Source organism: Osmerus eperlanus, chromosome 18, assembly GCF_963692335.1.
Source record: "Osmerus eperlanus chromosome 18, fOsmEpe2.1, whole genome shotgun sequence".
NCBI classification, from domain to species: Eukaryota; Metazoa; Chordata; class Actinopteri; order Osmeriformes; family Osmeridae; genus Osmerus; species Osmerus eperlanus.
This window is the reverse complement of record NC_085035.1, coordinates 4813856-4841804: the sequence shown is the minus strand read 5'-3', so window position 1 is coordinate 4841804 and position 27949 is coordinate 4813856. Positions and strand designations below refer to the sequence as shown.

Below are 27949 nucleotides of genomic sequence, written 5' to 3'. Positions count from 1 at the left end.
CGTGTGCCTGCCACAGACATCCCCCTCCACGCAACCGCACACAACCCTTTTCCTGTCGCTCAAGTCTTAACGACCTCTGAAAAACGACTTTCGCGAGCGTAATCATTCACTGACTTGGAGATTTTGTTCATATCTCTTCCATTTCCTCTGACCCCCATCTCTATCTCCCTGCAGTCTCCCTCGGTGAGTTGCAAGCAGCCAGTTCTCCAAACAGGGTAGTATCCCTTGCCACCTCCCCCTGTTGCAGGATATTTATAGAGGAATCGTCTGTCAAACCAGCTGCCTTGCTTATCTCTGTGTGTGTGTTTGTGTGTGTGTGTGTGTGTGTGTGTTAGAGAGAGCGAGGTGGCTGTCTATGTCACTCTATTTTCTGACTTCCCTCGCTGCGTGCCTCACTCAGACTGTTTCTCCCCGGTGTGTGTGTGTCAGAGTGACAGTGAGACTGTAGCTTAGCTTTGAAGGATTGGAATTAAAACGGTCACTTGGGATTGTCTACCTTCCATTGGCGGCCAGTCTAAGGTAGGCTATGGTGGTCTTGTGTGGGTGGGTGCGATTTCGGAGCGGAAAGAGAGAGAGAGAATGAGAGAAAGTTGGTTCTCATGACTTTATTTATAGCCGCACGACCCGCTGGCTGGGAAAGCCAGGTCAGGGCAGCCAGTAGCGTCCAGGCCTGGACACAGTAGCTACGAGTGGGATTTGACATTAGCCCCAAGTCACACACGGTCCCAAACAGAAGAGAGACAAAGGGTGGGCTTGGGTTGTGTCCAATTTGTGAAGACAACTGGCTCAGGACCAGTGATGTGGTTTTGTCTGTCTGTGTGTCAGGGTCAGGGCTGCTTTCGTCACAAGACAGAACAATATGGTCGCTCTGGATAAGAGCGTCCGCTAAAGGACTAAATGTCCTTTAGCAGATTGTCATCACCATCATCATCCCAGAGAGATGACCTGTTATTCAGCAGTATGACAGGCCCACATTCTCGGATCTTGACTCACAGCTTGACCAGCTAGGGGGCTGTTTACCCTAGAGACCCCGCGGTTACCTCCGTGCGTTTCGTCTGTGTGTGCGAGCCACCGACGTTCGAGACACCTCAACCTGGCATCAAACCTTTCCCCACCGCCCTCCGACCCCCCCCCCCCCCCCGCCGTGAGAGCCGCCACGAGGAGGCATGCTGTCGGCAGAGGGGAGAGTCTGAAGCGGGATGAAACACGAGAGCGGGGTGGTGGGGGGCGCTGGAGACCCTGGTGGTGTGAGATGCACTTGTCGTCATGGGACCGGTGGTCAGGGCGATGGCGTTGGGTGCGTGTTTATTGATGTACGCGCGTGAAGCAGGGAGAGAGATGTTGCGCGTGATCATAGTGTCCAGGTTTTGTGTCTGATGCCTCGCCTGTTATGGGATGATGATGATGATGATGATGATGATGATGAGGACAAAAGGACACAACCGGCTGTTCTGGTGTTGACTGTCACGTCAAAGGAGACAGGTCCACGCATGTGCTGACTTTCTAACACTCACCTTACAGGCAACAGAAAGAAAAGTGTGCAGGCTTAGCCACCATCACTTCTTCGACTCTCTAATATACGGGTATCGTAGAAACGTACATGCAGAGTCTCTGGCGACGTGGCGTTTATTCTAAATTACAATACCTGAACACGACACAGGTTTCTTAGTGTTTAAGCTAGAGAAAGGGGTTTGACTGCGGCTTCGATTCTTGTGCTCGTCTGACTGTTGTCGTACCGGTGCAGGTCAGTTTTGGAGGGTTCTGACTGTGTCTGTTGTTCGGTCACGGTTTGGTTCGTAGAAGCACTAAATGGCCTCTTGGGTTTGCGTTAGCCAGGAAAAGGTTTTACTTGCGTGTGTGTCTGGGAAATGGGGGTTGATGGAGAAGGGGCTGTTTCAAATGAGGCTCGTGGGAACCGCACTGATTACTTTGTCCCGGCTAAACTTGTTATGAAAGAACCTGATTATTTTTCTATGGTATGATGCCGTTTGGGACTTCTGAGTTGACAACCTTTGAGAAATTGAGGTTACAATTCGCGGTGGCTTTTCGTGTGTGTGGTTGTGGTTGTGTGTGTGTTGTTGTGTGTATATTTACGGCGCACGAGAGATCCGATACTCGGTGAAGGATTGCATCCACTGTGTCTTGCAAAATCCCTCTAATTGACAGTGTAGACCTGAGCGGGGCTGTAACGGGATCCGGTCGGGGACATCTGCTCCGTCCGAGCTCGTCATGAACAAAACAAACCCACCACGAGATTCAGGACGTCCATCTGTGCTGTCCTCCTCATGTCTGTTTTTCACTCCCTTCCTTCCCTCCCTCCCTCCCTCTCTCTGCTTGTCTTTGTTTCTCTCTGTCATTCTCCATCCTCCAGGTTTCACACCGTGTTTCTGTCTTCCCCTCCACGCGCCCCCCCCCCCTCCCCCCCAACGCTCTGACATCACACCTGGCTGACCTCTGTTCACCACTCATCCCGACACCCTCCTCCCCCTAGCAACGGTCACCCATGGCGCTGTCTTCACGCTTAAAGCTCTGGGAGCAGAAGGGAGGTGCAGAGATGTCGCATGCCGCATGACGTTGTGTGTTTTCTCGAAGGTTCCGAGGTCGGGGGGGGGGGGGGGGGGGGAACTTCCAACCATTCTAGAATGGTTGGAAGTTGGAATTGTCGTGTTTTCCGGAAGGATCGCTCTGCATGTGTCACTGATTGTGTGTTAGTGAGAACAGTCCTGATCAATGTGTACAGTGTGTGTCCAGAATGTGTACTTGTGAATGGAAGTGTTCACCAAGTCCTGCATGCTGTGGTCAACTGTCTACAATACACTATGTACTATGCTTTCCATCGTGTCCTGTTGTTGTGTGTTTTGTACACTGTCTGTGACCACTCACATCTCCAGAGAGACTGTGGGTTGTAGTTACCCAGTGGTACTGGTGGGGGAATGTGCTGACTGGAGAGTCTCATAATTTTAATGGGAGAGAGAGGAAAGAGCGAGAGCGAGAGAGCGAGGAGAAAAAGAGAGAGAGGGAGGGAGAAAGAGACATAGAGAGAGAGAGAGAGAGAGAGAGAGAGAGAGAGAGATGGCAGGTTAGCAGAACGGTTCGACTGACCTTTATCATTCTCCCCCTAATAAGAGCAGATGATCTCCCTGGGCTAACTCTCCTCCCCTGACCCCGGGCACACTGGGCTCTCTACTGACCAATCAGCTCTCTCCTCCATTTTTTTACTTCTATTGTCCAATCAGAACTTTTTTAAATGATGATGTTGATACCAGGCAGTTGCTTGTAGAGAAACACTAAACATTAGGATATCTCACGAATGAGCACAAGAAACTGATGTCTGTCTGTGGGTGAGTGTGTTTGTGTATGCCCGAGATAGACTACGGCCTTGAAATTGCATGTTGACAAGGTTGCGAAGACCTTGCACAGCCACACATGACATTTTCCATGTACGTGGTACCCATCATTCAAAAGAAATTACAGGTTAAATCCAGTACTTTCTCCTGACCCTGAACATCCATTCAACCTGACAAATATACCCAATCTACTCTTATCAATAGCAAACTCGCACAAGAACACGCTAACTAGTATCCAGTGACGAGTTCCATTGATTAGCGAGAGTTCTAGGGGTTAGCGAATGACAAAAAGACACAGGAAATCCCCTTTCCCTCCACACACATCATTCTCTCCATCCCTCCGTCCGTCTACAGATCAAGGAGGAGAAGAAGCCGGTGGCGGCCGCCGTTCCCCCCCCGCCCGTCACGGCCGTACCCGGGGGCTTCCTCAGGCAGCTGGTCAGAGAGACCGAGAAGGAGACCAAACTGAAGGAACCGGAAGCCAAAGAAGAGAAGGCAGTAAGAAAGATGGAGAGGGGACGGAGAGAGGGGGAGGCGGAGAGGGGGAGAGAATGTGAGAGAGGAGGTGAAGAGGGAGGGGGAGAGAGAATGTGAGAGAGGAGGTGAAGAGGGAGGGGGAGAGAGAATGTGAGAGAGGAGGTGAAGAGGGAGGGGGAGAGAGAATGTGAGAGAGGAGGTGAAGAGGGAGGGATTGTACATTCTGAAGAAAAAGAACAGAACTTAGTAGCTGGTTTATCCCATGTGGGGAAAAGAGTTTAGTTAGATCACATTTTAAATGATTACATGAGAGCTCAGTACGTTTTCATTGTATTTATCTTTTTCAACACAACTGGACGTTCACTGATTTTGTTAGTATTCACATATTTGTATACAACTCGAAAACTTATATGTACGTAGGTTTGTACTTTCGCTTTTTGCGGGGATCTCAAACGGACGGCCCGCGGGCCACTTCCGGTCTGCGGAATACAAATTTTTTTACTAGTAGTTTCACATACGTCGTATATTTCTTTTTAAATTATTATATTATAATTTTATATCATATTTTCGGCATCATGTAGCAGGCCGTAGGGAGGGGGGCCGGAAGGGGCCCGCGTGCCGGCAGTTTGAGATGGCTGACATAGTGTCTGTCAGTGGGTTTCACTGCTCAGTCATTTTTGCTCGTTTCATTTCCTGGTGTGTATTTTCTCCTCTGCAGCCCAGTAAGCTGAGTGACGATCTAGTCCAGCAGTTCCTCCTCCCAGACCAGACTCCACCAATCCTGGAGGCGGAAATGTCTCTGCGAGCCGAAAAAACAGTCAACGGCGAGCGGGGTCGCCACCCCGCCCAATCGGAGCTCAAGACCTCATCGCCGAGGCGACACCTTTCACCGGAGGTCAAGAGCCCGTCGCCGGTCAAGGGAGTGAAACCGGAAGTGACATCAGAACACGTACAGGAAGAGAGGGAAGAGAAGGTGTCGAAGGCGACGAGGACCCCCGAGGAGGGGGGAAAGAGAGAGCAGAAGGAAGTGAGAGAGGAGAGAGAAGAGGAAGTGAGAGAGGAGAGACAGGAACCTGAGGGGAGACCGGCAGAGACCACCATGACGGAACATGAGAAGATAGAGGTGCGCATGTCATGCGACGCCGTGCGGGCATGCTAGCAGCACACCTGCTGTTACACACACATTCTCTGACGCTCTCTCTTTCTGTCTCGCGCAGATGATGGTAATGATAGAATATAGATTCTTTAAACAGAGCATCTTTCCTTTGTCCCCTCATGACCCTTGATCTGTCTCACAGGTGAGAGATGTATGGTACGAAGTTGGAACAGTGTGGTACATCCAGAAGGATGGTTTTAACCTTGGTAAGACACACACAAACACACACAGACAAACACACTCACACACACGCGCACACACGTGCACAGTGATTGCTTCGATGTGAGATTTTTAGTTTGGTGTATCCACTGTGGGTGTTTTGAGGAGCCTGTTTGTGTAGGATGGGGGTTAGGGTTCCATGTTATGAATAGGCTGACTGCTGCTTCCTGGTCCTCACCAGTAGAAGCCCCGGTTATCCTGTCACACTGACGTCTACTGGTCTGCCCACATGTGGAAAGCAGCATCTCTCTCTCTCTCTCTCTCTCTCTCTCCCGCTCTCTCTCTCTCTCTCTCTCTCTCTCTCTCTCTCTCTCTCTCTCTCTCTCTCTCCCGCTCTCTCTCTCTCTCTCTCTCTCTCTCTCTCTCTCTCTCTCTCTCTCTCTCTCTCTCTCTCTCTCTCTCTCTCTCACTCTCTCTCTCTCTCTCTCTCTCTCTACCTCTCTCTCTACCTCTCTACCTCTTACACACACTGTGTTTGAATCAATTTCTCACTTTTTCCAATTTTCTTTCCCTTACTCTCTCTCTCTTCCCTCCTACTCCCTCTCATTCTCTTACCCCCCTCTCTCTGTCTCCATGTCAACCCTTTCCCCTCCACCCCCCCCCCCCCCCGTGTGGTAATCTCCTTTTCCTCCAGCCTCTGTCCAGACCCTCTCAGCAGTAATCCCATCAAACCTTCATATGCCCACACAACCCCTGACCCAAGCCCTGCACCCCTTACCAGGGGATCAGGGAATCATTATTATATGTGTTATACTACACAAACACACACAAACACACACTCACATGGCTCCACACATAGTCCAGAACAGGATCATAGAATCCCAGATGTGTATACGAGATTATTATCCTAGCATATAAACCCCTACAAATCCCTTTTCGCCGCGCAGAACATCTGTTTATACAGTAGAGAGTCTGTACCTACACGGGCCACATAACAATACACTCTACAGCAGCATCCAGGAACATGATCAGGCTGAATTCAAATGGAATTATGGTGGAATATGATGCAGGATGTGACCACTGAGAGATGATGCTATTTGTGGATTTCATTTGAGCTGCTCTCCTATTGGTGTGTGTTGTGTTCCAGCCACTCAGCTGAAACCAGACGAGGGCACTCCTGATCTCCCAGCAGGCCGAGTGAGAGTCAGGCTGCAGACAGACGGAACGCTGCATGACGTCTCTGAGTATGATATCGAGAAGGTACTTCCTTCCCTGTACTTAATGACGTTCTACACCAAACACTGGAGAGTGTTTTTTTTCACTTTCCGTCTTTCTCGGAGGATTTCTAACAGTCTCCCTCTCTCCATCTCTCTCACCCTCATCTCTCTCTCTCTCTCTCACCCTCGGCCCTGTCTCTCTCTCTTTCTCTGTGTCGCTCTCTCACCCTCATCCCTCTCTCTCTCTATCCTCTCTCTCTGTCTCTCTCTCTCTCTCTCACCTTCATCCCTCTCTCTCTCTCTATCCTCTCTCACTGTGTGTCTCTCTCTCTCTCTCGCTCTCTCTCTCTGTGTCTCTCTGTCTCTCTCTCACCCCCAGTGTAACCCCGCTGAGCTGGATTTGTGTGAGGACCTCAGTGAGCTCCAGAGCGTGAACGAGTGCGGGCTGCTGCACGCCCTAACCAGCCGAGCCAAAGCCAGGCTGCCTCTCACCCACGCAGGGCCCAACCTGTTAAACCTGTGGCCGCCTCAGCACCCCAACAGCAAGGTCAACACACACACACACACACAGACTCGGACGTTGCTTGGGATAAGAGCGCTCGCCACATGAACACACAAATACACACAGCCAGGCACACATGTAAACAATACGATTGTCAGCAAACCACGCCATAATGTACGCTTACTTGTAAACAGCTATCCCCCTCACCCCCATCCCACCACCCCCCCCCCCAACGTCCCACACTCCCCCCCCCCCCTTGCCACCCTCTGTCTCTCCCCCCCAGACCCCCAAGTCTCGGAGGGGGGAGTCGGTGTGGGACGCCCCCCCGGCCCTGACCGCTCTGGTCAAGCGTGTGTACGTCTCCATGGTGGGCAGGAGGAAGGACCAGAGTGTGTGCGCGGTGGGACGCAGCGGCACGGGGAAGACCACGGCGTGCCAGTCGTTCACACACGCCCTCCTCAAACAGGCTGGCACGGCCGGGACCAACATCAGCGGTCGGTATCAGTGTACCAGTAGGAGTGTGGGAGAGGAGGAGGACCTTATTTACATGACATGACGTTACGTTCTTATCTGTATTCTTAACCCTCCGTGTGTGTGTGTGTGTGTGTGTGTCTGTGTGTGTGTGTCTGTGTGTCACAGTGGAGAGAGTGCAGGCCATGTTCACGGTGTTGAGGTCTTTCGGGTGCGTGAGCTCGCAGCACAGCGACGCGTCCTCTCGCTTCGCCATGGTGTTCTCCCTGGACTTCAACCACGCCGGGCTGGCTGCCGCGGGACACCTGCAGGTACACACACACCAACGCACACACACGCATCCACCCGCACACTACTGCTGCACCTGCTACACGTGCTGTTCAAAAGAATCATCTCTTTGTCCTCTTCCTCTGCCTACATCCTCTGCTCTCCTCCCCCTCTCTCTCCTCCAGACCATGATGTTGGAGAAATGGAGAGTGTGTCAGAAGCCAGAAGGAGAGAGCAACTTCCTGGTTTTCTCTCAGATGCTGGCTGGACTTAATACGGAGATGAGGTACTCTTCTGAACACGGGCAGCGCACGACACTAGAGCCGTGGAGACACGGGCGGGAAGGCCGTGAACCGGAAGTGTGAGACTATACTTGACATCATATCCTGTTTCCTCCTGACAGGACAGAGTTGCAGCTGCACCAGTTACCTGAGGTTAACTCCTTTGGGATCGTCACGCCAACCAAGGTAATCAGGACATGGAGACTATGCGGAGTTTCTCTGCTCTGATGTTCCATGTGTTGTTTTGGAGCTTTCCTACGAAAATAATATGCATTCTCTCCACCGCATTCCCCCCCTTCTCCCTTCTTTCCCCTCTCTTCTCTCCCTTTATCAGGTGGAGGAAAAACAGCGTGCCTCTGTGGCCTTCACCAAGCTGCTGGCTGCCATGGAAACGCTTGGCTTCACCGCGGACGAGCAGAGAGCGATTTGGCATGTTCTGGCTGGAATATATCACCTCGGGGTCGCGGGGGCGTGTAAAGGTGACACTTTGGTTCCTTCTTCTTCTGGTGCTTCTTGCTTTTTCCTCTCCCAACCGGCGGCTCCAAAGATTCTCCCTGCTCCCTCTATCTCTGTTTCTCTCTCTCTCTCTAGTTCTATCTTTCTCTGTTGCTCTGTCTTGCTCTCTCTCCCTCTGTCTCCCTCCCTCCCTCTCCCTCTCCCTCTCCCTCTCTCTCTGTCTGTCTCTCTCTCTCTCTCTCTCTCTCTCTCTCTCTCTCTCTCGCTGACGACTTACCCCCCCCCCTCACCCTTTCCCCCCCCCCGCCCTCCATCCCTTCCCCCAGTGGGCAGGAGGCAGTTTGTGAGCTTCGACAGCGCGCAGACGGCCAGCTGCGTGCTGGGCTGCGAGGGGGAGGAGCTCCAAACGGCCGTGTTCAAACACCACCTGAGGCAGCTGCTGCAGAGAGCCACGGGCGGGGGCCGCGAGAGGCACGCTCAGGCCGAGTCAGAGGACGGTGAGACGCACGCACACACGCACCCACGCCTACACACAAACACACACCTGCACACACCAACACACACATATTTACATTTAGCAGACACTCTTATACAGAGCGACTTACAGTAAGTACAGGGACATTCTCCCCCAAGGCAAGTAGGGTGAAGTGCCTTGCCCAAGGACACAACGTCATTTGGCTCGTCCGGGAATCGAACTGGCAACCTTCAGATTACTAGCCCGCTTCCCTAACCGCTCAGCCACCTGACCCACGTATATACCCACGTGAAGGTATAGGTTGAGGTTCACTCGAGTGAATGTTCCCCCCACAGGTCCTCGACTGAGCGCCTCTCAGTGTGTCGAGGGCATGGCCGCCGGGCTCTACGAGGAACTCTTCACTGCTGTCGTGTCGCTCGTCAACAGGTAAACGCCCCTGCTACGCACACACCTACACGCCCAGTCATTTCTACAGTCGAACAAAGACTTGAACCATTTCTGTGAACCGTCCCGAACTCACATACGCTCCCACAGACAGTACTTGCTCGATAATACACACACAAACATACGCAGGCTTACACACACACAGTCTAACACGTGTGTGTGTGTGTTGCAGGGCTCTGAGTTCCCAGCACCTGACCCTGGCCTCCGTGATGGTGGTGGACACACCCGGCCTCCGCAACCCCCGCCACACCAGAGAGGAGCGGGCGGCGGGCTGGGCCGAACTCTGCCACAACTACCTCCAGGAGAGGCTGCTAGAGCACTACCACACACACACCTTCACACACACTCTGGAGCGATACACACAGGTAGGACACCACACACAGAGCACTATCACACACACACACACACACTCTGGAGCGATACACACAGGTAGGACACCACACACAGAGCACTGCCACACACACCTTCACACACACTCTGGAGCGATACACACAGGTAGGACACCACACACAGAGCACTGCCACACACACCTTCACACACACTCTGGAGCAATACACACAGGTAGGACACCACACACAGAGCACTGCCACACACACCTTCACACACACTCTGGAGCGATACACACAGGTAGGACACCACACACAGAGCACTATCACACACACACACACACACACTCTGGAGCGATACACACAGGTAGGACACCACACACAGAGCCCAGGCAGGGTCCGTAAATAAGATGAACTGAGTCACATTGAGGTTGAGGAGGCTATGTGATTGGTTGTCGGCTACTTGTGGTCTGACTAGTTGTGCGTGGTGTGTTGTGTGTGGTGTGTGGTGGATGGTGTGTGTTGTGGTGTGTTGTGTTGTGGTGTGTTGTGGTGTGTGATGTGATTCGTTCTTCAGGAGAGAGTACCTGTGGACTTTGAGTGTCCAGAAAGCAGCCCTGCCGAGGTGGTGTCCTCCATCGACCAACCTGCTCTACAGGTACACACACCTCTTCTCCCTCCCTCCCTCCCTCCCCACACCCCCTGGACTCCCCTTCTCTCCTCACACACCATTATCTGACATGCAAACAGACAGTTGGACACAATTTTCAATGTCATTATGTAGCTAACCAGAGTTTGAGACTGACGGGAGATACGTGTGCTATCTGTGTCGTTATCTGTGTGTGTGTATGTGTGGTGTGTACGTGTGTTTGTGGTGTGTACTTGTGTGCCCGCGTGTGTGTATACATATGTGTGTGTGTGTTAGGTGCGGGCAGCAGATGGAGACCCCAGAGGGTTGCTGTGGGTCCTGGATGAGGAGATGGTGACCCCAGGCTCCAGTGAGAACACCGTACTGGAGAGGGTCTGCCGGTACTACAGCGACACTGGTGAGAGAGTGGGTGACGGTAGTACGCGGGTGTGGACTACGGGATGTGTTTCACGCTTGATTTGTTAGTGTTTGTTTTTATGTCTTTTTCAGTCGTGCGTTGTTAATGTTGAGTGTTATCTAGGTGAAGCTATCTGAAGCGAATCCTAATTCTCCTCTTCTTCCTTCCTTCCTTCCTTCTTCTCCTCCTCCTCCTCTCATTCACCTCCTATCCTGCTCCCCTCCTCCTTTTCTCTTCATCATCTCCTCCTCTCCTTCTCCTCCTCTCCTCTTCCTCCTTTCGTCTCCTCCTCCTCCGCCCCTCCCCTCCTCCTCTCCTCCTCCTCCTCCTCAGTGCGGCAGTGTGAGCAGCCTCTCCAGTGCGAGGTGAGCCACTTGATGGGGTCTGACCCGGTCCGCTACGACCTCACAGGATGGTTCGGCCTGATCCAGAACAACCCGTCCGCCCTCAACGCCATCTCACTGCTGCAGAACTCCTCCGTGTACGTCCCGGCGCGTGTGTGTGCGGGCGTGTGTGTGTGTGCGGGCGTGTGTGAAGGTCGCCAGTGCCTCTCTCTGACCCCGCGCCCCCTCTCTTTCCTGCCCCTCAGGACGGTGGTGAAGGCTCTGTTTGCCCCCAGGGCCTCTGTGCCCCCCCTGTGTCGGGGTCTGGGGGGCGTGGAGGGGGGGAGTCAGCGCTCCCTGCAGAGGAGCGGCACCATCAGGAAGACCTTCAGCGGAGGAATGGCCGCCATACGCAGACACTCCCACTGCATAGCAGTCAAGCTACAAGCCGTAAGTCTGTCCAAATACACACTCATGAATGTTTCCCTCTGAGACTGTGGGATAGGCAATAGGTAGTAAATAAACACCCAAACACATTTGTGTATCTCTAAAACTCCACCGATTCCCTTACCCGCTCTGACACGCAACGTGCTGTGCGAACCTCTGTCGCCCGTGTACAGGACGCTCTGCTGAACCTGATCCGCAGAGCCAGCCCTGTCTTCCTGCAGTGTGTGCAAGCCAAGATGGAGGGCGGAGCGTTCGACGTCCCCGCTCTCAGGGTCCAGCTGCACTCCACGCAGATCCTGCCTGCCTTGCAGCTCTACCGCACAGGTGCTTTAGCGTTAGCCCTTAGCATTAGCATTAGCGCGCCGTCTCTGCACGGGCCACCACACGGGTTAGCGTTAGCTTAGCTTTTGACCTCGTCGGAAGAACTGTTTGTGACACAGGTTGGCTTTCTGCCACAGCCAGTCAAAGCGGTAGTGCAGTGGAAACATGTCCAGGGATATGAAAGAGAATTAGGCTACAGCTAGCGACTCTTCTCTCCTCCAGGCTACCCAGAACACATGACTCTGAGTGACTTCCGCTGCCGATTCCAGGCTCTGTCACCACCCGTCATGAAGCGCTACGGATCAGTGTTCATCACCCCGGACGAGAGGAAGGTAGGACACAGGAGAGCAGGTAGCTACCATGTGGTCTGATTGTATTGGATTGTGTCTCTAATTGTTGTGTTCCTCCCAGGCTGTGGAGGAACTGCTGGTAGAGTTGGATGTAGACAAGAAGAGTCTAGTTCTAGGAGCCAGCAGGGTGAGGACTACTATATCCATACTATCTCTGCAATATCTCCATACTATCTCTGCAATATCTCCATACTATCTCTACAATATCTCCATACTATCTCTGCAATATCTCCATACTATCTCTGCAATATCTCCATACTATCTCTGCAATATCTCCATACTATCTCTGCAATGTCTCCATACTATCTCCGCACAATCTCCATACTATCTCTGCACGGTTACCATGGTACCTCCACCGCCCGCGGTCTTCACCCTCCCTCCCTCCGTCTCCCAGGTGTTTATGAAACGTGGCGTGCTTCGCTACCTGGAGCAGCTGAGGGACCAGCTGGTCAGCGGTTGGCTGATTCACCTGCAGGCTGCCTGCATGGGTCACCAGGCCAGACAGAGGTACCGCAAACTCAAGGTGAGCCACAGCCCCCTGACCTTCTGCCAGGGACTTTCCATAGGATATGTTAGTGGCGTGACTGTGTTTGCTTACAGGTGTGTGTGTGTGTGTGTGTCCCTGTCATCTCCAGGTGCAGCAGATGGCACTGCGCTGTGTGCAGAGGAACGTCCGCGCCCTGAGAGGCGTGGCCAAGTGGAGCTGGTGGCGACTCTTCTGCAGAGTGCGCCCCCTGCTGGATGTCAACATGGACGATGAGAGGCTCAGGGCCAAGGAGGTACACACACGCTCACACACATACACACTCACAGACACACACACGCACTCACACAGATGCACACAGGCGCACGCCTCCCATTAGCATCAGTAAAGGATATTAGATTAGGCATCAGTAGGAGATGATGTCACTGGGAGAAGGAGGATGGCAGGAGGAGGAGGATGTCTAGAGGAGGAGGATGACGTCAGAGGGAGGAGGATGACGTCAGAGGGAAGAGGATGACGTCAGAGGGAGGAGGATGACGTGAGAGGGAAGAGGATGACGTCAGAGGGAGGAGGATGACGTCAGAGGGAAGAGGATGACGTCAGAGGGAAGAGGATGACGTCAGAGGGAAGAGGATGACGTCAGAGGGAAGAGGATGACGTCAGAGGGAAGAGGATGACGTCAGAGGGAGGAGGATGACGTCAGAGGGAGGAGGATGACGTCAGAGGGAGGAGGATGACGTCAGAGGGAGGAGGATGACGTCAGAGGGAGGAGGATGACGTCAGAGGGAGGAGGATGACGTCAGAGGGAGGAGGATGACGTCAGAGGGAAGAGGATGACGTCAGAGGGAAGAGGATGATGTCAGAGGGAGGAGGATGACGTCAGAGGGAAGAGGATGACATCAGAGGGAAGAGGAGGATGTCAGAGGGAAGAGGATGACGTCAGAGGGATGATGTCACGACCCTGTCCTGTCTGTTTGTCCCCAGGATGAGATATCCGCTCTGAGACGCCGGCTGGAGAAGTCGGAGAAGGAGAGGAACGACCTGAGGCAGACGGCCGACGTCCTGGAGACCAAGGTGTGTGTGCGCCCCGCTAACCGCTATCACAGCTCCGACACGCAGCCAGGGACGGCCCCCCGCTAAGCGTTTTCCGCGTGTGGCCGTTTAGGTGACGGCGGTGTCGTCGGAGCTGAGCGACGAGCGTTTCCGCGGCGAGGCCGCCTGCCAGGCGCTGGACGTGGAGAGGGCGGAGAGGCTGCGCCTCACCAGGGAGAACAAGGAGCTCCAGGTATCTGCCTCTGCCCTCTGCCTCGCCGAGCTCCCTCGGAGAGACCTGTCGGAAGGCCTCGCGACTCACGCGTTCTCCCGTCTCCTCCCCCCTCCCCCCCCCCCCCCCTCCCCCCCCCCGCTCCTCAGGCTCGCCTGGACCAGTGTAAGGTCACCGTGGAGACGTTGGAGAAGCAGGTGGAGGAGGAGAAGCAGAAGGTCCAGAGCAGAGGGAGCCAGGCAGGGGCGGGGACAGGTGAAGCACCCCTCGTCCTTCCCCCGGACATAACAAGGGGCTCCGGCTCGTTTGTTTTTCTTCTTCTGGGCGTGTCGAAATCGCTTCCTTTTCATCTCTGTCCTCGTCCTCGTCCCCCTTGCCCCCTCTGTTCTCATCTCGGTCCCCTCCGTCCTCGTGGCCTCCGTCCTCCTCCCCGTCCCCCTCTGCAGGTGGCGAGATGGCCCTGCAGCTGGAGTGCTGCCAGACGGAGGTGGAGTTTGTGCGCCGGCGTCTGAAACAGACCGAGGAGAGGCTGGAGTCAGAGAGGCAGGCTCGCCAGCAGCTCGACACCAAGGTCTCACGCGCACACACACACACGCGCACACACACGGACACACACTCAGAAAGACACAAACACACACACTCACTCACTCACTCAGAAAGACACACACACACTCACTCAAAAAGACACACACACACACTCATTCACTCACTCAAAAAGACACATACACACACACAGACACACACAGACACACAGACACATTTAAATGCACAGAAAGACACACAGACGCACAAAAGGACTATGACAGTGACTCATCTCTCTCCTTGTGTGTGTGTGTGTAGGTGTCCTCTCTGCAGGTCCAGCTGGAGCAGTCCAAGAAGAGCGTGACGGAGCTGAGGCGTCAGTGTCGGCGCGTGACCTCCGACCTCCAGGACGCCCGCGTTCTCACCGACAGCCTGCAGAGCCGCGCTCACGAGCTCGACCGCAAACAGAGGAGGTGTGTGTGTGTCGACGGCATGCACTTGACCCTGGAGAGAAATATGCTGATTGGCCAGAGCCGGTTGTCGGTTCATAATCATCTGTTCAAGGTTTCATTGGAAAAGCTTGTGTGTGTGTGTGTGTGTAGGTTTGACAGTGAACTGACGCAGGCTCTGGAAGAAGCAGACAATGAGAGAGGCCAGAAGGACAAAGCCATCCAGGAAAACACGGCTCTGGCAGCGCAGTTTTTCACCCTGCGCCGCGCTATCCAGGTACGGGCGTTGGTGCACGGGTGTGTGTCCAATTTCACTGGTAAACGTCCTACCTGTGTGTTTGTTTGCCGTCGTGTGTGTGTGTTTTTTTTAACAAGTTAATTTCCCCCCTCTCTCTCTCTCTCTCTCTCTCTCTCTCTCTCTCTCTCTCTCTCTCTCTCTCTCTCTCTCTCTCTCTCTCTCTCTCTCTCTCTCTCTCTCTCTCTCTCTCCCTCCCCTTCTCTCTCTCCCTCTCTCCCTCTCTCCCTCTCTCCCTCTCTCTGTGTGTGTGTGTGTGTGAGCAGGACAACCAGGCGGAGGTGGGCCGCCTCCAGCAGCAGAAGGAGGAGCTGTGCGCCCAGATCCGGGACCTCAGCCTGCCCGTCGACCTGGCCTCCGACTCGCTGCCCGACCTGAAGAAGCAGCTCCGCCTCCTGGAGGGCCAGACCACCCAGAGAGGGGAGGAGGTCGCCCAGCTCAACGCCAAGATCCAGCAGCAGCAGCAGGTCCACACACACTCACGCACACACACACACAGAGACCCACGGGGCTGTCGATATCTGCTCCCAGAACAGTCGTCGGACACGCGCACACACACTCTCCCTCTCTCTCCACCAACCCCTCCTTTCCTCTTCCTCCTAACTCTGCCCCTTCCCTCTCCGTCTATTCATCCCCTCCTCCTCCCCCTCCTCCTCCCCCTCCTCCCCCTCTCCCTCCTCCTCCTCCTCCCCCTCCTCCCCCTCTCCCTCCTCCTCCTCCCCCTCTCCCTCCTCCTCCTCCTCCTTCCCCTCCTCCCCCTCCTCCCCCTCTCCCTCCTCCTCCTCCTCCTCCTCCTCCCCCTCCTCCCCCTCCTCCTCCCCCTCCCCCTCCCCCTCCCCCTCCCCCTCCCCCTCCCCCTCCCCCTCCTCCTCCTCCTCCTCCTCCTCCTCCTCCTCCCCCCCCCCCCACCCCACTCCCCCCTCCCACAGATGCACCTGCGCTTCGAGATGGAGATGGAGCGGATGAAGCAGATTCACCTGAAGGAGCTGGAGGACAAGGAGGAGGAGCTGGAGGACGTGCACAAGTCCTCCCAGAGAAGGGTGAGTTGCCCCCCCGACCCCCTCCCCCTGACCATGCCCCCCCCCCCCCACCTCTCTCACCCGCCCCCTCCCTCCTCTCCCCCCCGCGTGTGCCACAGCTCAGGCAGCTGGAGATGCAGCTGGAGCAGGAGTACGAGGAGAAGCAGATGGTGGTCCACGAGAAGCACGACCTGGAGGGCCTCATCGCCACGCTGTGCGACCAAGTAGGCTGAGAGACACACACACACGCGCCCGCACGCACACACACACAATCTGGACTGAGCCACCAGCAGACAGCTGGAACAAGCACACTCAATCTCATGGGGCTTAAAGTACTGTTGAAGCACAGTGGTGGAATTGACTTTCCCCTGGGCTGCCTGTGTGTGTGTGTGCGTGCGTGCGTGGGTGTGTGATTGCCTCCATCCAATCAGAAGGCCCGTATAGATTTTTTTCCGCTATAATGCTCCAGGTGATGGAACACGAGGCGTCGCTTCTACAAACAAGCGACAGAGCAGAGTCGTCCAATCGACTGCGGGGCTGTCACAGGCGCAACACAGCCTCGCTCCGCGCCCGCGCCAACAGATGTCCAATCTCTGTCGTGTCCCTTTTAACACGCAGCAAAACCGTCCGTGGCCGGACACAAGTATCCCGCCGTGACCCGCGACAAACACACGACAACCTAACAGGCCATGGAGATCAAAGCCACAGCTCATGTCAGAGCTATTTCATCTTGATCTGGATTCATGTCAAACAACAACAAATGAACATATTCCTAGACACCGGGAGGGGGGGGGGGGGGGGGGGGGGCGTGTTGTAAGTGTGGGTGAAGGGGTTTTTCCGGGTTTCTCCGTCATGGGGTGTTAATTCCTTTCGGTGTGTCCTGGAAGGTGGGTCACAGGGACTTTGACGTGGAGAAGAGGCTGAGGAGAGACCTGAAGAGGACCCACGCCCTGCTGGTGGACGCCCAGCTGCTGCTGTCCACCATGGACAGCCCCGGACACAGCCAGCCCGGAGGCAGCAAGGAGCAGGTCGAACGGCTGCACTGCCAGGTGCCCCGCGCGCGCAGACCTGCACACATGCAGACACACGCACGCTCACACACAGACCTGCACACATGCAGACACACACGCTCACACAGACCTGCATACATGCAGACACACACACACACGCACGCTCACACACAGACCTGCACACATGCAGACACACGCACGCTCACACACAGACCTGCACACATGCAGACACACGCACGCTCACAAAGACCTGCACACATGCAGACACACACGCTCACACAGACCTGCATACATGCAGACACACACACACACGCATGCTCACACACAGACCTGCACACATGCAGACACACAAACACACACACAGACATATCCACACTCACGCACGCATGCAGACACACGCCAACCAGAACACACCAATCAAAACACCGGTGACTCTCTCACACATAGCAGTCATCTGGATGCTATGCGAGCGGAGCGACATGCGACCCGCGCGGTGCTAACAGGGCGCGTGTCGTCTCTCCGTCTCCCGTCTGCTAGCTGGAGGAGAGCGAGGCGCGGCGAGCGGAGGCGGAGAGCCTCCAGAAGACCCTGTCCCAGGAACTGGAGAACGCTCAGATCGAACTCGAAAACATCTGCAAGCACAAGAGCCTGGTGAGTGTTCCCCGCATAGTCCCCTCCTCCGGCCTTTCAACCCCTGTTCTGTCTCTTCCCTCTCTGCTTAACCCTCGTGCTGCCTTCGGGTCACATGACCCAAAGGTTCATAACGAACCATCGTTGTGTTTACCCAATTTTACCCAATACAAAAACAAATTAAAATAATTTTATTTTAACCTTTGCAATGTGGGGGGTCTGAGACAGCCTAGCTGTTAAAAGAAAATGCTTCACTTTGTCTTTGTATGCGGTAAATTTGTCGCAATACGACGGTGGGTCACAATGACTGATGGGTCAGAATGACCCGAAGATAACACAAGGGTTAACAACTGTCTGTCTGTGTGTGTGTGTGTGTGTGTGTGTGTGTTCAACCTCTCTCCTGGCTATGCAGGTGGACGAGCAGGTGGCCCAGCTCCTGCACGAGAAGACGGACCTGCTGAAGAGGCTGGAGGAGGACCAGGAAGACCTCAACGAGCTCATGAAGAAACACAAAGCTCTCATCGCGCAGGTGGGCTCGCTCGCACCTCCGCGCATCAACGCCGCGTTTCCTGGTTCCATGTGTGACCCATCATGCTCTCTCTCTCTCTCTCTCTCTCTCTCAGTCCTCCAGTGACATCTCTCAGATTCGGGAGTTGCAGGCCGAACTGGAAGACGTGAAGAAACAGAGACACACCATCCAGGAAGAGGTAAGAGCTGTCAGCTGACAGGAAGAGGTAAGAGCTGTCAGCTGACAGGAAGAGGTAAGAGCTGTCAGCTGACAGGAAGAGGTAAGAGCTGTCAGCGCTGCCCCTCGGTGGTGGGAGTAGGAACAACTCATCTGTCGGCAGTACACCTCTTCTCTTCTCTCTCCTCTCCCTCCATCCCTCCATCCCTCCAACGCCCCTCCCCTCTCCAGCTCCAGCAGAACGTGGCGAGGCTGCAGTACCTGGAGTCGTCCACTGTGGGGCGCAGCATAGTCAGCAAACAGGAGGCGCGCGTCTGCGACCTGGAGAACAAGCTGGAGTTCCAGAGAGGACAGGTCAAGAGGTTTGAGGTGAGGACAGCGCGGACCGCGTGTCAGACTCGTTCCACGTCAATCCCCCCCGTCCGTTATCAAACACCACAAAAAATGTGTATGTGTGTCCAGATGCTGGTGCTGCGTCTCAGGGACAGCGTGGTGCGTCTGGGGGAGGAGCTGGAGCAGAGCGCCACGACGGAGGCCAGGGAGAGGGACAACTCCCAGTACTACCAGCAGCGCCTGCAGGACACCAGGCTGGACATGGAGGAGCTCTCTCTGAGGGAGCAGGACAGCAGCCGCAGGCGCATGGAGCTGGTAACACACACGCATAGACACAGACACCCAGACACATGTACACACACACACACACACCAAGTAGACACAGACACCCAGACACATGTACACACACACACACACACCAAGTAGACACAGACACCCAGGCACATGTACACACACACACACCAAGTAGACACAGACACCCAGACACATGTACACACACACACACACACACCAAGTAGACATGGATCACCCAACCACATGTACACACACACACGTATAGACACAAACACCTAGCCACATGTACACACACACACACGTGTAGACAGAGACCCCTAGCCACATGTACACACACGTCGTGACGAGTCGCTAGCTCAGTCACCAAATACGTTCCCCGGGTGCAGGACAGCGAAAATGAGACGCGGAGACAGAAAATTGCCAGTAACGTTTCGGTTGTATTTTTGGTTCAGGGAAGCCAGAAAACGAGTAGGCACACTGCCGTACCGGGATATCAAAAAGGTAAAATAAACACTGTTTACGTCAAAACAAAATTATAACGTCAATCCGAGAAACCGCAGGCGGGCCCTCAACCGCCGTCAGCACGAGTATTCTGGCTCCGCTCTCTGCTTCCCCCCCCCCCCTCCTTCACTTAATCGGGACCTTTTAAAGAGAGCACAATCAAGTTCATGCATTTCAGCTGGGTACTCAATAATCTAATTGAGGTGTCCTTGGGCCTAGCTCCCAGGAGAGGGTGCCCACGGACCCAGTATTCCACCTGACCCCTCGCAACGTACATACATGGATCACCCAACCACATGTACACACACACACGTGTAGAAACAGACACCCAACCACATGTACACACACACACACGTATAGACATAGACACCCAGCAACATGTACACACACACACACACGTATAGACATAGACACCCAGCCACATGTACACACACACACACGTATACACACAGACACCTAGCCACATGTACACACACACACGTATAGACACAGACAACCAACCACATGTACACACACACGAACGAACATACATACATGGATCACCCAACCACATGTACACACACACGAACGAACATACATACATGGATCACCCAACCACATGTACACACACCAGGGGCGTTGTTAGACATAAAGCTCTACTGGGGCACAGGCCCCTATTCATATCCCTTTTTTTTCTTCCAAGTTTGCTGCACACAATACACTACTCGGCTATAGAAACTTCCCTTGCTTAACCCACTTTACAACAGTTCAGGGACGCAAGTTTGATAGCAGCTTTGGCAGGGGCATCAATAGTTAATGTGAGCGCGCACATTTATTTCGCATTCATTTGAGCGCAAATACTGTTTTTTGAGCTTCGTGTCATATTGTTTAAATGTTTTAGTCAAAATATGATGATCGGTAGGCCTATCATTTAGAAACTTTCTTTAGTTTTGTAATGTTTTCTGAGCCTACCTTAATTCTGACTTGTGTGCCAAGTCTGACACCTGGACTTCTGTGTGCGTGCTGCAGTGGCTATTTGGCAAGCTCAGAAGAGCGCGCTGACAAGGAATTCTGCGGGCATCGGTTTGTGTTTTCGGTTAAACTGCTTGAAGCGTTGATTGGGATACTGCGTTTATTTTTTGGGGGATTATCAATCGGAATTAATGCACTGACTAATAAAGTATATTGTTAAAACTCAAACTTTAGATTTTACTGGGGCACATCAGATTTATACTAGGGCACGTGCCCCAGTAAAAAGGGTCTGACGACGCCCCTGACACACACACACACATATAGACACGGATCACCCAAACACATGTACACACACACACACGTACAGACACATACACTTAAACCCACCCACATGCTCATACACACTCTCACACACACATGAATACACACACAAACAGCTACAGACACACACCTGCACATTCACACTCAGGAGGGGATCAGTCGTCGCTACGAGCATGACCTCTGAGATGAAGCGAAGAACACTCCGGAACATGAACATTAGACACAGTGTCACCGAATGCTCTCAGAATACACAAACAGGCCCACCAGACAAAAACATGAAACACAGGAAACAGACAGATGCCCTTTTCGCTGCCGCATAACAGCAAAGCTGATAAGCGGCTAAATGACTAAATGTAAATGTAAATCACAACCTTTCCATAAGCGACACGTGCACGCCCGCAGGCCCGACGTGCACGCCCGCGCTCACACGTAGTCCCCTCTCCTCCGTTCATGCTTCTCTCGGTGTGACTTTGATTAATCCTCATTGTCTCTTCAAGGTTACAACACACACACACACACGCCATCCCACTTCCCTTGTCTCTATGACAACCACCCCTGCCCTCCCTTCCCCCCCCCCCTCCCCCCCCCCCTCCCTTTCCCCCTTCCCCCCCCCCTCCCTCCCTCCTCCCCCCTGCCCCCCCCACCCCCCGACTCACAACCTCACAGCCAATACCTTGAGAAGCCCGGAAGGGTGTGCCAGCGTAGCTTGTCGGTGTATTTGTTTGTGTGTGTATGATTGTGTTTGTATGATGGTGTGTGTGTGATTTCATGAAAGAGTCTGCTCATATGATAAAAGAGAGGAAGAGACAGAGAGGGAAAAGATGAATTAATAAATCTCTCCCCTGTCCGTGTCAGCGTAGATATAGAATCGTTTTCCTCCGGATCACCCTGGCCGATGCAAACAGTGCAGCAAGGCAAGGTCATGTGTATGCAGGGGTGTGACGGTGGCCGAGCGATACATGACTGATGAAGCAATATGGATCGGAATGAAGACGATTACTTGGAGGAAAAAGATACTCCTTTCGGTCGTTATGGATACGGGGGAATGATGAACTGTACATTTGGCCCCATGGTCGGGTTTCTCTTGCTGTCCTCCTCTCTCTCATTCTTTCGCTTTGTCTTTCCTTTTCTCTCTCTATGCCTATGTCTCTCTTTCTTCCTCTCTCTCTCTTTCTTTCTTTCTTTCTCCCTATGTCTCTCTTTCTTTCTCATGTCTTGTTCCGTCTCTCTTGTTGTGCAGGAGATGCAGGTGGAGGAGTTGACTGCAGTCAGGCAGACATTACAAGCCGATCTGGAGACATCCATCCGTCGCATCGTGGATCTACAGGCCGCCCTGGAGGAGGTGGAGTCTAGTGACGAGAGCGACAGTGAGAGGTATGACAGGGTTCAGGGTTCACGGAACTGCCTGGGGGGGGCGGGGGGCAGCCTGACGTTGCAACTGACCTGACCTTTGACCTCTCCCCCTGAATCCAGTGTTCAAACCGCTGTGGAATCGCTGGGTAAAAAGAAAGACCTGTAAGGACTGCAACGTGTGTGTGTGTGTGGATGCGTCGATGTGTCTCTGTGTGTGTGGACTGCTCCATTGCCTGTATTGGCTTGGTGTCTTTCACCTCAATCTGATGCAAAGACACAACAAAATACGAGCTCGTCGCTAGCTTAGCCAAGTCCTAGCGTATCTGAGAATGGACCCTGATCTGTTATGTTACTTCGACTGTCTTCAGGACACACTTTAGCCCCGATTGTTGCAGTGTGGTCTCAATGGATCTCGAGATCCTGTTTATGGTTCGGTGTTGGCTGTGTGCATGACTACTAACTCTGCATAGGCATCTAGGACAGGTCCCATCCATCCAGTTTCGGATCGTTCATCTTCGTTTGGCACATTGTCATGTCATGAGCGAATGTACTGGATTCTTCAGCCGTGACCGATACTGTCGTGTGTGTGTGTGTGTTTGGCCCCCTCCCTGCAGTGACAGTGTGTCCAGCGTGGGCTCCCTGGGCACCGAGGATGTCGGGGAGGGCATCCGTCATTGGCTGGGCGTCCCGAGAGGGGCGGGAAGGGGGGGCTCCCCCTACGGCAGCAGTACCATTAGCAGCCACGGGGGGCGCCAGTCCGTCACAGACACCATGAGCACCTACAGCTTCCGGTAAGGGGGTTTCCGTCATCGTAATCCCCCTCCGTGGTCCACGTCCAATCCACATTTTACGGTCGTCCCCATTCGTTCCGTTTAAAAAGCCATCTCTCGTGTCTCCTCCTCCTCCTCCCATGTCTAGGTCCTGCGTGGACCCCGATGAGGACGGCTCCGATGCCGGGGAGGGTGGGGCCGGGGGGGCCTCGTCGTCCTCGGCTCTCTCCGAGCTGCTGGAGGGGCTCCGTAAGCGCCGGGCCGGGGCTGACGCGGGGGAGGGGGGCGGCAGCACCATCTCCCTGCCCATCTATCAGACCACCGGGGCCTCCACTCTCCGGCGCCGCGCCTCAGCTCTCTCTCTGGGTCCCGAGGACCTCCAGGAGCCCAGGCCAGGCCCCGGGATCCTCAAACCGCCCTCCCCGCTCCTGCCCCGCGCCGCCAGCATGCGCTCCCTAGGCGAGTCCCAGGCCTCCGCCGCGGCCTCCGGGGCCAAACCCTCCCGCTTCAGCTCCTCTGACTCCACCTCTTCCCTCCCCTGCCTCCCCCGCCTCTCCTCCCTCTCCTCCGCCCTGACCTCGCTCCAACGCCCCCCGAGCCTCGCCATCCCCGAGGAAGACATGGAAGACCCCGTCCGCTCCCTGACCGCCGCGCCCGTCCAGCGCTCGCCCCAGCCGGCGAGACGTCGGATGCTGGGGAGCGCCGTCGGCGAGGGGGGCGACGAAGGCTCCCTGGGCTCGGAACCCTTGGTGTTCCAGAACCGCCGCCTCGCGGCGGATAGCAACCGCGACGACGCCGGGTTAGACATCCTGCCAGCTCTCCGGAGGGCCCAGTCCACGAGCAGCCTGGTCGGCTCCCTCAGGGGGGGCAGGAGGGCTCTCAGCGTCCATTTCGGAGAGCTGCCCCCCTCCCGCAGCAGGAAAGGCTCCGACTCAAGCAGCTCGGGGGGGTCCGACGAGAGCTCCCAGGGAGGGGGGCCGAGGCGTAGGAACGGGAGGCCACAGGGGGAGAGGCTGGAGGCCGAGGGCAGCGAGGGGGACGTGGCCTCGGTCATGAAGAAATACCTGAGAAAGACCGAGACGGACTGAGGTCAGAGGTGAAGCGCGCCCGCATGCTCATACGCGCACCCAAACTCCGTTAACTTGACACATCTTGATATGCTTTTCCTCTGATACAATCTTGCTTCCGTCGAATTTCCTCTAACGCCATTTCTCTCCCTCAGACTGCATTAACAGATCTGAGGATACAACTCAAGACCTAGGATCCACACGATGAGGAAATTCTTACGAGCCAACGAAGTGTACTAGCATCCACACACTGAGCCAAGCCACTGAAGATTGATCTTCTCGCGCACTAAATGCCTAAGAGCACTGTTTGTATATGAATAAAACAATCATTTAAACAAGTGTGCGACTCGTACTTGGGATTCATTCATCCCCATTAACATTTTCCTGACAGTGCACGCAGCAGGACATAGAAGGGGGGGTCAAAGGTCAGGACAGAAACCCAGCCTGCAGCAAAGGCATCCTCCATGTCCTTTAGTCTCCCATCTGTTCACCGGCAGCACCCTGAACCAGAGCTCACCTGCCCCTACAGCCCTCTACGGACAGCGGAGGACGAGCCAAAGTACACATGAGACTAGGGAAGGAACACATCCTGTGTACCTTCCAGCATTATGTTTACCTGGTGTTGTGCCCAGTCTAGCCCATGTTTATTCTTTTTCCTTGGAAAGGCGAATACATTTAACAGGAGGCTATGGTACTGAGGCCAAACTTTGAGAACAGAGGGTTTAAGTCAAAGGGATATACATGAATTACAAATGTTTTTTATTTATTTATTGAAAGCACAAGTGGGATTAAGTCACAAAACCAGGTTAATAGCAGCTTGAACCGTCCCATGATTGAACAGACGGATCAGAGGGGCCTTGAGAAGGCAGGCCACGGGGAGCGATCGATGGCGGCTCAAGCCTTCTTCTTGCCTCGGCCCTTCCCCTGGAACAGAGCAGGACGTCAGAAAGAGGCAGCCATGACATGGTAGGCAAGAGTCACTTCAGAATTTAAAACTCGGGGAACTCATGAGAAAAAATAAAAAAAAAGGTCAGTACCTTTTTGGGAGGGTTGTTCTCGCCATCTGACGCGGACCTAGGTGAGGGGGGAGAGGGGAGGGGTCACTGAGGCCATCAAGCTGATTCATGTCGACATACAACTCAAGGAGGTACGTTGTTAAACTCCCCAAGTCTTCCAACGGGGAAGTAGAATGCATCGGGTTCAGCCCCTCTTCCCTCCCATACGTTTACTCACCCATCCGCTTCTTGCTTCTTTCTCTGGATGGGTGGGAGGGGGCGGGACATCAATGTTAAATAACGAGAAAGTAGGGTCCATCAATTCTCAGTCAAATCAAAACCCTACCTGCCCCCCCCCCCCCCCCCCTTCCAGGTGTAGTGAGGAAGGAGCCCTACCTTTCCAGCAGTGACGCCGTTCTTAGCCGCTGGTTTCTTAACTGGCTTCTCCGGTGATGACTCGATTTCTTCCTCCTCTTCCTCCAACTCTTCGGCCATGTCTTCATCGCTGTCTGAGATGTCCTCTTCCACTGCGTCAGAACACGGGCAACCGAGCAAGCGTTTTACTTTGGCTACAGAGTTGTTCTAAAAGCACGCACGAAACGACCATTTCATTGCAGCGTTCATAGGCTATTGTTTGACTCACGTGCCACGTGCTCTCCGCAAACGTAAACTGGTCCTGTGCCGCTTTTCAACCTGAACGTTACCGGTGGGTGCAGATCTAAACCGGACAGATTTACCTAGGACGGTAAAGTGGATCATATTTAAACTTCTGTAATAAATGCATCTTCATCTACTGGAATAGTTATACAACTTTTTTTTTTATCATTACCGTGGGCATGCCGTTGGCGTGTAAAGTTGCCATGGGAACACCTTTCCCGTTTTCTGGTTCACCCGTAATCACCTCAACGATGTTGAACTCCTCTTTAGCGCCTGCACCGAGGCACATCTAGGACAGAGGTTGGTTAATTGCTGCAAGTAGAAGCCGTGAGCCTCACTCAATGATGCACTATGCACTCACCTACTTACAGTTCTGAGTGCCAGTTGGTGTTGGTGGTTACTGTCATCCGTCTTGAACGTTCCAGCTTTATTTGAACTGCTTAGCTCGCAACCTACATCGTGTGATTAAAGCAAATGCAAATCATGGTGACACGCGGGAATTACGTTGAAGTGGGTTTTAGTGTAGCGAAACCTACCCCATAGTGTTGATACAGGTTTTTCTGTTTTATTCATGTCTACTTTATTTTTACAGCACCTGAAATAAAAGAATGAGCAGCCAGCCACCTATTTAGAATGATCCTAGTCCAGGTCGCTAAATGTTATATGAAAGTGAAGGAGGCAAAGTGCCTTCTAATGCAATACAAGTAGACTAGCAAGAACTATTAATTTAATTACATACCGAAGAGTGGGATTGTTCCAGTTAGCCCAGAACAGTCAAAGTGAAAAGGAATCATGCACAAGTGATTGACAGGTTTATGAGGCCGCTGCCCAGTTGGAAGCGGCTGTCTCCAATTAAACTGATTTAACTGACTCGGATTGGCTCACTCAAGTGGGCAGAGAAATCACTATCTTGAATGATTGTTGAAGTACATTTCTGACGGTGGTGTGCGTGGCGGATGGAAGACAAACATATTTTGTAGTGTGTATCCTATCTGGGTGGTTGTGAGTGAAAGAGATAATCCGACAGTCATATTATGAATATTTAGTAGTATATCAGTGATGGTAACATCCACAAGCTCTACCGGTGATGAATAGTGGGTATAATAAGAGCTCAAGAGAAAGGAAACACTGCTCCCTGAACCTTTCTTACCGGGAAAGGTAAGACATTTAAACTGCGCCAGTAATGATTGATAATCCCTCTGCCGCCCCCACCCCGCCCCCCTCCATTCCCTAACTCCATAGCAGCTGCACATTAGATATGCCAGAGGAGTACACAATTTACATCTCTGATTGCATTACTGGCACGTATTTTCACCTCAATATTCAGACAGATATGAAATTACAAGTACGATTTTATGCAAGATTAAAATTTCCCAATAATTGAAAGATTATCAGATGATTGTGAATACGAAGGTTGTATATTTGACTACTGTAATTACACATGATAAGATGAGTGATATGACTGAATACAAATGATAGAAATGACGATTGAGATCGTGGATTCATTTTCATGTTGGATGAATATTAATTATGTTCCAATGAAATTATAAATCTCTATAATGATATAGCGGAAGACAACAAATAAATGCTATAATTAATGGTCTAATATCCCAGGAAAGAGAGAGCTTGTACACGAAAAAGACATAACAGTAAGATGCAGCACGTGGACAAACACAGCCTGCAAGAAGATAAACAACAATAGACGTGATATGGAGATCTACATCACATCCTGTTCTCAAGGCCTTAGGGTGACTCACTCTGCCTCCTCTCCACAGAGTCAGGCACAGAGTGTGTGGGCTGGGACATTAGGTACAGAAATGGTAGAAGGCTGGGGAACTACGAAAGGATGAAGAAAAACCAAGTGGAAGAAAGGGCAGCGCAGAGAAGAACATGAGGGGGGTAAATATGAGAGACTAAGGGTGTGTTTTGTGTTATTGTCCATATACAGTTTCCATTTCTCTCATCCTCCTAGCGCCCTGTAGACGAGGATAGTGCCAGGAGTTCAATGAATCAATAGTACTGCTGGAATGACCTACACAGTAAAACCCACTGTACATTAGTGTGTTTATGTATGTGTGTGTGTGTGTGTGTATGTGTGCACATGCAGCCAGTAGCTGATATGTAGTCATCTGCTGAGGGTGACCTCACCACCTATGAAACAATATAAGCGAGAGAAAGACAAGGAGGGAGGGGCTGTTGCTGAGTGGGCTCACTTATCCCTTCCACCGTGTGGCTCGTAAGCACATGCTCACATAAACACGGAGAGAGGGAAGAGGAGGAGATG

The 27949-nt window shown here is 53.3% G+C and overlaps 2 protein-coding genes across 5 annotated transcripts; one reads left to right on the top strand and one right to left on the bottom strand.

Annotated features, from left to right (window-relative positions):
* The first annotated feature begins 333 nt into the window (after nt 1–333).
* Nucleotides 334–24309, top strand: LOC134038546 (unconventional myosin-XVIIIb-like). Of its 4 annotated transcripts, none has more exons than XM_062483981.1 (44): nt 335–524; nt 2379–2542; nt 3702–3845; nt 4543–4947; nt 5123–5186; nt 6287–6399; nt 6736–6903; nt 7142–7352; nt 7498–7640; nt 7782–7882; nt 8000–8063; nt 8212–8356; nt 8660–8830; nt 9144–9234; nt 9425–9617; nt 10156–10236; nt 10504–10624; nt 10958–11105; nt 11214–11397; nt 11568–11718; nt 11938–12047; nt 12127–12192; nt 12460–12588; nt 12701–12844; nt 13534–13623; nt 13715–13834; nt 13963–14068; nt 14260–14384; nt 14654–14808; nt 14938–15061; nt 15346–15546; nt 16009–16119; nt 16218–16322; nt 16986–17147; nt 17646–17759; nt 18151–18267; nt 18362–18445; nt 18655–18792; nt 18886–19071; nt 22064–22197; nt 22297–22338; nt 22791–22967; nt 23095–24035; nt 24169–24309. In XM_062483981.1, exons 2-43 carry the CDS (start codon nt 2504–2506, stop codon nt 24032–24034), a joined length of 6417 nt encoding a protein of 2138 aa, XP_062339965.1. In that variant the 5' UTR covers nt 335–524; nt 2379–2503; the 3' UTR covers nt 24035; nt 24169–24309. The 4 variants fall into 4 exon arrangements, with proteins under 4 accessions (XP_062339966.1, XP_062339965.1, XP_062339963.1 ...); XM_062483979.1 differs by having other exon boundaries at nt 23095–24042; XM_062483982.1 differs by lacking the exon at nt 22297–22338 and having other exon boundaries at nt 334–524; nt 23095–24042.
* Nucleotides 24310–24755: 446 nt separating this feature from the next.
* npm2b (nucleophosmin/nucleoplasmin, 2b) lies at nt 24756–26501 on the bottom strand. The gene is made up of 9 exons (XM_062484246.1): nt 26405–26501; nt 26202–26260; nt 26035–26117; nt 25838–25954; nt 25652–25745; nt 25405–25535; nt 25247–25269; nt 25051–25087; nt 24756–24937 (listed from the first exon to the last, which is right to left on the bottom strand). The coding sequence occupies exons 2-9, from the start codon at nt 26236–26238 to the stop codon at nt 24908–24910; spliced, it is 552 nt and encodes a 183-aa protein (XP_062340230.1). The 5' UTR covers nt 26239–26260; nt 26405–26501; the 3' UTR covers nt 24756–24907.
* Nucleotides 26502–27949: the final 1448 nt, after the last annotated feature.